This window comes from Juglans microcarpa x Juglans regia, chromosome 2D, assembly GCF_004785595.1.
Source record: "Juglans microcarpa x Juglans regia isolate MS1-56 chromosome 2D, Jm3101_v1.0, whole genome shotgun sequence".
Taxonomy (NCBI): Eukaryota; Viridiplantae; Streptophyta; class Magnoliopsida; order Fagales; family Juglandaceae; genus Juglans; species Juglans microcarpa x Juglans regia.
The window spans coordinates 40,490,952-40,502,213 of NC_054596.1; the positions used below are offsets into that span (position 1 = coordinate 40,490,952).

At 34.0% G+C, this 11,262-nt stretch overlaps 1 protein-coding gene across 1 annotated transcript; it reads left to right on the forward strand.

Moving 5' to 3' along the window:
- The first annotated feature begins 241 nt into the window (after nucleotides 1-241).
- LOC121248957 lies at nucleotides 242-6,267 on the forward strand. Its single transcript, XM_041147584.1, has 7 exons — nucleotides 242-278; nucleotides 481-554; nucleotides 3,325-3,560; nucleotides 3,717-3,854; nucleotides 3,985-4,091; nucleotides 5,294-5,469; nucleotides 5,852-6,267. Exons 2-6 carry the CDS (start codon nucleotides 515-517, stop codon nucleotides 5,454-5,456), a joined length of 684 nt encoding a protein of 227 aa, XP_041003518.1. The 5' UTR covers nucleotides 242-278; nucleotides 481-514; the 3' UTR covers nucleotides 5,457-5,469; nucleotides 5,852-6,267.
- Nucleotides 6,268-11,262: the final 4,995 nt, after the last annotated feature.

The following is an 11,262-nucleotide window of genomic DNA, read 5'->3' on the forward strand; positions in this document are numbered from 1 at the left end:
GGTTCGAATCAGAGGTCCAAAATAAGGCAGAAGTACAGGTGGAGAGACGTGATTGGATGGAACAAAAGCCAGTATTATTGTGCCAAAGCATGGGATAGTTGTCAGTGCATGAAATTAACGAAGAAAGAATCTGAGTGCAGGTGTCATTTATTAATGGGAGTCCTGAGAAATAAACTCTTCAGAGTGAAGCCAAATGCATATAAATTAAACGTACGGGTCCTTCTCATTATCTTCAGTCTCTATCTGTCCTTATAATCTCTTCATCTCTGCAGGCAAGGGTATGTGTAGTAGTGTGTGAGGCTTGCTTAATTTCTTCTAGCTATATAACTCTAGGGCTTCATGAGTTCTTTATATATCAATCATATTTGATTTGATTTGATTTGATTTACTTGCCCATTGTTTGTAATTTTGTTCTAATATTTTACTCATTTTGATGGGGTTAACATGAATATTATGAGTACTGTTTTCGTTTTTGTTTAGGGACGTACGTACGTTCGTCGATCTTCATCTCAAAATGAGTGACGCAGTAGATCAAGCTCTAAGCAAGCTGCTAGGTGAGATCGATTTCGATATATGCACGGCCTGCAAAAGCTATATATTTACATATATATATATATATATATATATATATCATTTCCATGCATGTATGATCTGTGCGTTTGTTTTTGTAATTCTGTTTGGTTGATATATTCTTTATAAATGAGTGTTTGGTTCATATTGGATTATGTCTTTTTTTTTTTTTTCTTTGATGTTTTATTCTTGGATCGATGATTCATAAGTTCCATCTTCATGATGATCACCGAAGGCCTAAGGAAAAGCTTGAATCAAGTAATGTGGAAATGAGTGATTCATTCCAAAAAGAAAATCAAATAATAATAAAAAAAAAAAAAGTGAAAATCCAGTGCCTTGGATTTGAACTAAGTTCCTTCTATCAATTTTGAAACTAATTAATTAGGGTTAATGTGATAAGAAAATCAAGATGAAAAGGAGACCTCAAAATGGCCTGAAAAAGGATCGTGCATGAGTTTTTTTGTTGGTGATTTAATCGATTTATGAGGTTGTGTTCGATCTTCACCTAGAGAGTTGGTCTCTAAAATCTTCCTGTCGAAAAATCCTTAGAGGATCAATATATGAGGGATGATTTTACTGACTTATTGGAAGTACATTGTATGAGACAAGTTATATATGGAATCTCAAACTCATAAAAGATAAACTCATCTCAACTAGTTGGGATCACATTAACCATATGCAAGTCTTGATTAATAATTTAACACTTAGATATTTGTTCGGCATACTAATTACCATAGATTGCGGCACTTTCAACACGTGGCAAATACGAATATGTAAACCTTCCAATTAGAAACGGTATTTTTCCGCCCAACTTACGTCGTTTGTGCATGAATAATTATCCTTCTAACCGAAAACCGGTATTTTGACATCATTCCCAACTAAAAACGGTATGTATATTCCTACCTGATGATCTGCGTTGATTTGTTAATGAATGTTTGTCCTCTATTGGTCATGGTATATAATTTTGCTGATTTGCATAATGTAAAAAGAAAAACTTGATGGTACTTCAATGCTTTTGAGATATAATAGTAGTATGAAACATCCAAACAATTAGACCTAATTATATGAAGTCATTAGATACTATCTGATTCTCTTTCTCCTCTCTAAACCTCCATATATCATGACATAGTAATTTGTTTGGATTTAAAACACCAAACGCACGGCCAAGGTATTCTCTATACACCATTTTCTTTTTTGTGAAGATGTTTACTATATATTAAACCTTATAATTTCTAAGTTATTCCTTTTAGTATAATTGGTTCAAGGTTGTACTTTGAGAAACACATGCTATACTCCGGCCAACTACATGATATGATAAGCTACCATGATCACTAACTTGATTTGATTTTTGTTAATTCAAACCTGGTTTTGATTATCATGTATATATAGAGTGGGATCTAATAGGCCAAAGAGAAAAAGATGGAGATTGCAGATGATTAGAGGAGGACGAAAATGTTTCGGGAAATAGGGTTAACATTTGATATTCGAAAATTAATCCTTTAATTTTCTAGAGCTAATTTACATCATGTGCTCCATTAGGGTTTAAGGTTTTTAAAAGAAATTTAGTATATAATCATCAATTGCCTTGTTTGGATACAACGATTGTTTCATTTCATCTCATCATTACAACTTTTTCAAATTTTCACACAAAATATAATAAACAATTCAATTTTTTTAAATCTCAAAACAATAATAATATTAAAAAATAATATTCTAACAATATTTTATTCAACTCATCTAAAACCATCCCATCTCATCTTATATCATCTTACTATCCAAACGAGCTCTAAGTGGTGCTACCTAGTATAACCTACTTAATTATGCGCTAATTAATTATTAATATGAACGATACGGCCTTCTAGAACTTAAATTTTTATAGTTAATTTACCTAAAAATATAATTATTAAATTAGCTAGCCTTGCAAATTGCTTCATTAATGTGCCACAAGATATATGGTAATTCAACAGTAGGCCTCACTGATATTTCACTATATATGTATTAATTGGATGATCTATATATCTATTAATTATTGATAATTTCCCGATTTAAACAGGCAACTATAAATTAACAGGCTATATATTGATCTCTTGATACGGGATCATGTACTGGTATTATTGCTGGATGTGCAAATATATATTAATGGCAGTCATGTGCCACCAAATCCTTGTAGTTTCATTCTAATGTAAATCCTCATGTAAATGATCATGAATATTAATATTGTTACACTGTTTGCTCTTCCAAACTCATAGAATGTTGGTATGTACAAAATTTGGTATTAATTTCTTGTTGCAAATAATATTAATTCATGTCTTTCAACCACTAATGATCTTCATCAATAGATATCCTCTAATTCTTGTATATGATCAAAATAATTGAGATAAATGAAAAAATAACAAAAAATTTACTAATTAATCATTTAATGTTATATTAATAGAGAATAATCGAAGGAGATCAATGATTAAAAAACTAATTAATAAAAATTTTCTTCATTATTATTTACTTATATATATAATTAATATGTTGACACATGTTATTTAATTAAATATATATATATATAACTGCATAAATTAATATTAGAAATACAATTATTTCATTTATAATTCATTAATTAAGCTCATGATGTCCCAATAATATTTAAGCGTACGTACGTACGTATGTGTTAAGGCCTTCATATATTATTGAATTCTCATATGCATATATTATATATAATTACTTGATCTAGCTTGTAAAATTAATAATGTTCTTGGAAAACAGAAGAATATCCACTGTCTAGTTGTTCATCAAACGGAGGTGTCTGCACCTCCTGCGGCCTCGAAATTCTTATTAACGAAGGTATATCAGCGCCTGTTCGCGAGGGAGCTCCCATAATATTGCCCGGAGATCATGACGACACAAATGATCAAGATGATGTGGTGCAGGAGCGCAGAGACAGTGACTTGATTAGCCCCTTGGAAAATGTGGTCAAAATCACTGCTGCTGATGATCATGAGGTAAGTAATTTAATTAAAAAAAAAAAATTAATTAGTTTATCTCCCTAGCTAGTTCTTGAATATCACATGCATTTTTGTGTTGAAAACTTGCAAATGACAAGACCTCGATCTTATAGATCGATCATTATATATATAAGTGATATTATAATTTTTCAGAATCACAAGATCAGCAACGTCTCGAATGTTGCTGATCAAGAATCAGGGTTGATTGGAGCAATTGTAGCTAAGGTGCTTGGTGGTGTGAGATACATTGGCCACGTTACAGGTTATGAGGCTGAATTTGGACGGTTCAAGGTTTGATCACATATATATATGTATATTCTATAAATTATATATGCATGATGAGCTTGCACTTCTAATTTTTCTTTAATTTAATTAGTTAAATTGCCACTATTAATACTAACAGAAAATTTTCTTGTTGCAGATTATATATGAAAATAATTACCAGGAGAGTGTGGAGAAGGAAGAACTGCTTCAGATGTTTGCCTCCCATGACCTAGTTCGCACCTACTATAACCGTGTAGCAACTGGGTGAGTAATAATGCTAGATATAATCGTGGAGTGTGCAAGTACTGCACAATCATTTTGAAAAAGAGTAGAGTTTACTATTAATTTTTTTTTTCATGTGGATCTCGTATTTACTCATTTTTTACAAAAGTATTACGTGGCGCTTGCGCACTCCACGACTGCAAATATCATTTCTCAATTTAAAATTAGTGACTGATCATAGTATGTAGTACATGCATGATCATGTTTAATTTATTGATTCACATGTATGATATATCCATATATATAGTGAAGATCAATCTTATAATGATTTCATGACAATACTGCGAGGGCATGTCCTAGATCATGGTCATCTTCCACCTAGAAATTGCATGTTTTAATCCTGCATGCATGGTTAATTTAGAACTTTCGCGTTTGGATTTTCTAGTAGACTACATCAGTAGTACTAGCTATAGGTATGATCTAATTCATTTTGACGTAGAGCTTGTTGGGGAAGTGGGATGATCTCATCTCATCTCAAAGCTTCTTATAATTTTCTTTTCAAATATCACTTAAACATAAATACTTTTCAATCATATATATTCAACCTTTTGATTATCTAATCTTACCTAATCTTTACAACTTTTTCAAACTTCTAAATAAAACACAAAAGATGTTGAGGAATAATCTCACATTGCCTGCGAACAAGGTCTTGGGTATATTTATAAGGAATAAACAATCATCTCTTGTAGAACCTATTTTATGAGATGAATTAGGCCCATGAATTTTTTCATGGTATCAGAGACTGTCACATGACGAATGGGGATCCACACTACTTACCCCGTGACAAGGACTAGAAAAAAATACTGGCCTGCACGTGAGGGAGGGTTTTGAGGAATAATCTCACATTGCTTGTGGGCAAGGTCTTGGACATGTTTATAAGGAATAAACAATCATCTCTTGTAGGACCGGTTTTATGAGATGAGTTAGGCTCATAAAATTCTTCAAAAGATAATAATACTTTTTCAAAATTTAAAACAAAAATTATATTAAAAATTATATTTTAACAATATTTTTATTCAACTATTTTTCTTCATTTTCCAAAACTCAATAAAATATCTTAACTCAAACTATTTCACTACTATTCACAAAATTCTCATCTCATCTCACTTTCCACACATGCGCCCTAACGGAAACTAACCTGCATTATTTCTGTCATTAACAACTTTAATTCAAACAATGTTTAGTGGTAGACCAAGAAAAACTCGAAGGAGAAAGAAGGCTGCAAAGGCTAGGCAGGACAAAATCGACTATATTCCAGCCAAAAGGGTCCCAAGAGCCAAAAAGGAAAGCACGTACATTCCCCTGGCATTCCGGGAGACGAGGAAGGATGCCTACTATTGGTACTAATACTACTAGTAAGGTCAGTAGATTTGAATATTAATTGCATACTTATACTATATTTGTGACAAAAGTTTATATATACATATATATATATATAAATATATATATGAATTTTGCTACTCATCATTTCCACATATCATACACTTCACTTTTTTCTATTTTTTTATTTTTTTTAATTTTTTAAAAATAATTTGGTTTTATTATTCTTATACTAAATGAATTCTTTTACTCATCATCCATAAACCACACATTTGTTTAGAGAAAAAAAATGTGATGTGTGACGTGTGAGGATCGTATATGATTAATATAATTTTTCATATATTAAGACGAAAGATCATCAGATTGACCATATATTAATTGGTTTTGATTGAATGGTTGTTTTTTTTTTATCTCATATCTAGGTTTGAGGATATTGGGAGTAAATCAAGGAGGCAAACGAGGGATGAATACATAATGGAAAGTTTATCTTCCGATCCATGGCTAATATGTCTCTTATTTAGTCTACCTTTATTCACTCCTCCTTATCAGCTCGATCGTTCGTTTGAAGTATCCAAACTAATTAAAGTGTTGCAGACGTACTAATATATGCCTGCAATAGAGGCATGTTATTATGTCGTTTATGTTTCTCTTTCAGGCAAACCAAATAAAACTGATCTGATCTAGTATTCTCAGGCTAGCTAGACTAAGCTAGACTATAAGATGTTTGATCTTCGATCTAGTACTTGTCAATTAGTACTACAACGTTGTCAGACATGAATATATATGTCAAAGTCTTATATCTTTCTTATGAAAAATCAGAACCTAATAAATTAATTAATGCTTATTGCTTATTGCTTATCATGTGATATGTAATATTAGGATGGCATGAACTCCCTCTCTCCCCCTTTTTCCTCTTGCTAATTGGGATTATATATATGCACGTACGTACACATACATGATGACATATGATCTTAGTAAAAGAATATCATTTTTGGTCATGACAGATATCTCTATCACGAGTGATCAAGTAATTTTTAAGTAGTACTCATGAACTGTTTGATCATGCTTCGACTCAATTAAGTTTATATATATACCCTTAAATGGTGTGCCAGATATCATCATGTAATATATATATATATATATATATATATATATATGTATATATATTTGTGTGTGTGTGTGTATTCTCGATCAAGCTAGTCTTATTTTACAACAGACACATGAGGGAGTTTAGGGATGCAGGAAGATCATGGAGACATGATCATTTCAATTTGTGGCCCATAAATCTAAGTAATGTATACCGAGGAAGTGTATTTTGGAGTAAAATGAAGAATATTAACCATGCATTAATTAATTTAACGTTCATAAAATATTTTGTCAAATGTTTATAATATTGTTTTACTAAATTAGATTTGAAGTATATTTTTTCCTTGAAATTGATGCGTTTAGATGTTGAGGTGATCTTAGATGATCTGAATTTATTTGTAAATAGTAATGTTTTCTCGATCCCATTAAGATATGTTTGAATATAAATAGGTTAAGATATGTGTTTCAAAATATGAAGTAGGTTGAGATGAGTTTAAATTTTTTATAAAAAGTTGATGAAAAAGTATGAGATCCTATCAATAATGATTGGTTTGAGATAAGTTGAGATGATCTTGTCATCCAAACATAGCCAATCGATGGTGTATGATATGCAGTAGTGTCAAAATGTTCTCTATCTCTCTCTCTCTCTCTAACGATCGAGTATTGTCAAATGTCAATACAATCTGATAAATAATCAATTTCGCAGAATAGTAGTTGTCTAAATCTACAAGTGCATGGGGTTTTGGAAATAGGATGAGAATTAGTTGCGTAAAAACAACATGAATTTTGTTTTTTGTTTTTTTTTTTTTTTTTCTGGGTAATTACTAGGCTAGAACTTAAAATGTATGTCATGTGGAAATGATTAATTTAGAGCATCTTGACTAATATATAGAAATGAGAAACATGATTTGAACGATAGGTGATATCATCATGTGATATTTATGTAATAGTGGCTTTGAATCATGATCATCTTCTGGCCAAAATTAACACCAGCTAGCTAGCTAGATCGTCGTCGTCGTCGTCATCAATAAGTTAGCATTTTATCAGATATTGATTCGTGTACAATTAGGCCCTTTAAAGATATGAATGATCATTCAAACGTACCCAAATTTACCTAGCTTGCTTCGATACACGTACCGCATGCATCACATGATGCACGACGTCGTGCTCGCTTGCTCGAGATCAGTTTTCCCTCCCTGATCTCATGATCTTCATCATCCTCGCTCCACCTTTCTGCGAATTGTCACCCCTAGCTAACGCTTGACCTGCAAAACCCTAGCTAGATAACTCCCCGGCCCAACCCAGTTTCTAGTTTATAATTAATTAACTCTCCCTACTCAAACAAAATGAACACGCTTCCTCGAACCTAATTAACCTGATCATAGAAATTGTTACCGTTCTATCTTCCGTCATTCGCCAACGATCATGTATTTGCATCTTCACGGATTTACAGCACTAGTTGGATGCATGTGCATGTACGGATTTGAACGCTGGCCAAATATTCGGCCTTATCTTTCCAACAAACTTAATTTCAAATAAGTGTCATGTCTATTTTTGGGTTACAGTCCGTGCCATAAAGGATATAAATGCTTTGACTTAACAAAAAAAAAAGATGTACATATCTCGGGACGTGGTCTTCAACAAGGACTCCTTTCCTTTTTCAAAAAATCAGTCCAGCCCCTCGTCAAATTCTCCCGTCTCTACAAGTGTCTTGCTGCCCGCATCTTTACCGTCACTTCTCGGGCCTGGGCCAAGCCCATCTTCATCAACCTTAAGTCCTCCTATTTCTACTCCCAATCATCCCTCTTCGTCAAGCTCAAGTCCGTGCTCTGTGATTAATTCCCCTGTTCTTCCCAGTCCCTCACACGCAACAGCTCCTTCTCCACTTGTTCCACCGAGGTCTCCCATCATAACCCGTGCCCAAACCAATACTTTCAGACCCCGAAATTTTACAGATGGAACCATACCATACTCCACTCGGTATTGTCTTTCTACCTCTCTTACGGTTCGTAATGAACCTTCTAGTTTTTCTACAGCTGCCAAGTTTCCTGAATGGAGGGATGCCATGGATCAGGAATTCAAAGCTCTACAGCAAAATCACACTTGGAGTTTAGTTCCTTCTACAGCTTCAGCTAACATCCTTGGTTGTCGGTGGATTTTTAAAACAAAAACCAAAGCTGATGGGTCGTTTGAAAGAAGAAAAGCAAGATTAGTAGCAAAAGGCTACCATCAACAACATGGTTTGGATTATATTGAGACTTTTAGTCTAGTAGTTAAGCCATCCACCATTCGATTGATTGTTTCCATTGCTGTAACCCCTGGGTGGTCATTACGGCACCTTGACATTCAAAATACCTTTTTACATGGATGTTTAACTGATGATGTTTATATGCAGTAACCTTAAGGCTTTGTTGATCCTACTCATCTAACATACATCTGTAAATTGCACAAAGCTATTTACGGGCTTAAACAAGCCCCAAGAGCATGGTTTGCCCAACTCTCATCTTGGCTACTGGATTATGGCTTTAATGCCTCACGAGCAGACTCTTCTCTCTTTATTCTCAATCACTCCAATGTGTATATTTATTTTCTAGTATATGTGGATGACATAGTTATCACTACTTCACATTCATCAGCTATTGACAGCCTTATTTCAGATTTGGGGCGTGCGTTTCTAGTTAAGGATTTAGGAAGACTTTCCTATATTCTTGGAATTGAAGTTGATCATACATCTACTGGATTGATGCTGTCTCAGAGAAAATATATTAAAGCCTTACTCACTCGAAGCAACATGCTCTTTGCTAAGCCCATCTCATCTCCCATGGCCGCTTCACTCAAGTTATCGAAATTTGATTCTCCAGATTTTGAAGATGCTACTTTGTATTGCAGCATCGTTGGAGGTCTCCAGTACTTATCCTTGACAAGACCGGACATCTCCTTTGCAGTAAACAAGATTTTTCAGTTCATGCATTCACCAAAAAATTCCCACTCGAGTGCAGTAAAACGAGTGCTACGATATCTCAAAGGGACCATTAATCTTGGCTTGTTGTTTAAACCTCAAAGCAGTCTTCATCTTCAAACTTACTATGATGCCGATTGGGGTGGGTGTCCAGATGATAGGCGCTCAACTGGAGGTTTTTGTATTTACTTGGGTTCTCATCTGATCTCTTGGAGCTCAAAAAAACAGAGCACGGTTGCACGCTCTTCCACTGAAGCAGAGTATAAGTCCCTTGCTTCCTCAGCAGCTGAAACTATCTGGCTTCAAACCGTGCTTCGTGAACTGGGAATCTCACTTTCTAAAGCTCCAACTCTATGGTGTGACAACTTAGGAGCTAACTGCCTTTCAATGAACCCAGTTTATCACTCCAAGACTAAACACATGGACATAGACTTCCATTTTATTAGGGACAGAGTTGCATCAAAATCATTACAAGTCTCCTTCTGCAGCTCTCGTGACCAAATAGCCGATGTCCTCACCAAACTCCTTGTTGCAGATCAGTTCTCTCGTTTTCAGTCAAGTCTCAATGTGCATGATACTCCATTGGACTGGAGGGGACGTATCAGAATAAGTGACTCACTAATACCTTCGGACAAGCAGTTGGTAGGCAAGCTATGGACCACAGCCAAAACAGAGCAACAGGGTCACAAAGCACGTCTGTTACAACCAACAACACACTACACTCAACAAAATCACAGTAGAGAAAGTTGTTAAGTTTTTCTTCTCAAGTTATTGTAATAAACGAATATTCTTTTATTCTTCTCATTCATGTATAAATGTAACCCGAATACTGGAATGAAATTAGAGAAGTTTTTATAAGTTTCTTTTTGCAAACAACGCACACTAATCTTTTTTTAAAACAGAAAAATTTATGAAAAAATCTATAGTGATGATTTTATACATCTATACATACATATAATGATATATACATATATATATATATATATAATATAATTGACGGGATATTTTTATTTGAAAAATCGGTTTTAATGAATATTGTAATTACGTCGACATTTTTAGATATATAACTAAATGAAAATTGGACTTGTATAGCGCGGTATATATTAGATACATTAACGCAGGCCATTTAATTCTCTTAATGTTTGATATGATCTGTCGACCAAAATGATACTGATCTTAACATGATATGTGTGCGCGAGTGTGTACACGTATATCCCAATTTGCAAGAGGTAGAAAATTAAAGGGGAGGGAGGGGGGTTCGTGGCATCCTAATGCATATATATTACATGATCATATGCGTTAATTTATTAATTACGTTCTGATCTTCATATATAATACAGATCACATAAGATCTTATGGAGCTAGCTAGCTTGATAATTCTAAGACATGCTATCAAAGATGAGTTTTTTTTTTTTTTTTTTTTGTGCAAGAACTAGAATCCCTTTCTTACATATCATGTATTAATTCAACTGATATTATAGAATCTCTTCTCACTTGTCAGTAGGCTTCATTTAGCATGCACTGATCAACTTCCACACTTCGAACCCCAAGTTCCATGCACTCTCTTCTCCTCAACCTCGATCTCTAGCTGCTCCTCTCTCACAGCTTGACCAGAAATCATGGCAGATCTTTTCTTTAATAATAAAACCCACTATCCCTGCCCCAAGTAATTTTGTTTAGCATCCATGAAGAAGAACCAAGATGGGACAGGCCGCTCCCCAAGGAAAGGAGGCCGGGAAAAAAAAAGAGGCAAAGGTAAAAGCATAAAAATCTATCCATTGAATGACA

Excerpts from the sequence above, each read along its gene's own strand:
- LOC121248957 (XM_041147584.1), top strand. The coding sequence starts at position 515 with ATGAGTGACGCAGTAGATCAAGCTCTAAGCAAGCTGCTAG. Across the intron at positions 3,561-3,716 it reads CTGCTGCTGATGATCATGAG|AATCACAAGATCAGCAACGT; the intron begins GTAAGTAATTTA and ends ATAATTTTTCAG. Across the intron at positions 4,092-5,293 it reads TATAACCGTGTAGCAACTGG|TGGTAGACCAAGAAAAACTC; the intron begins GTGAGTAATAAT and ends AACAATGTTTAG.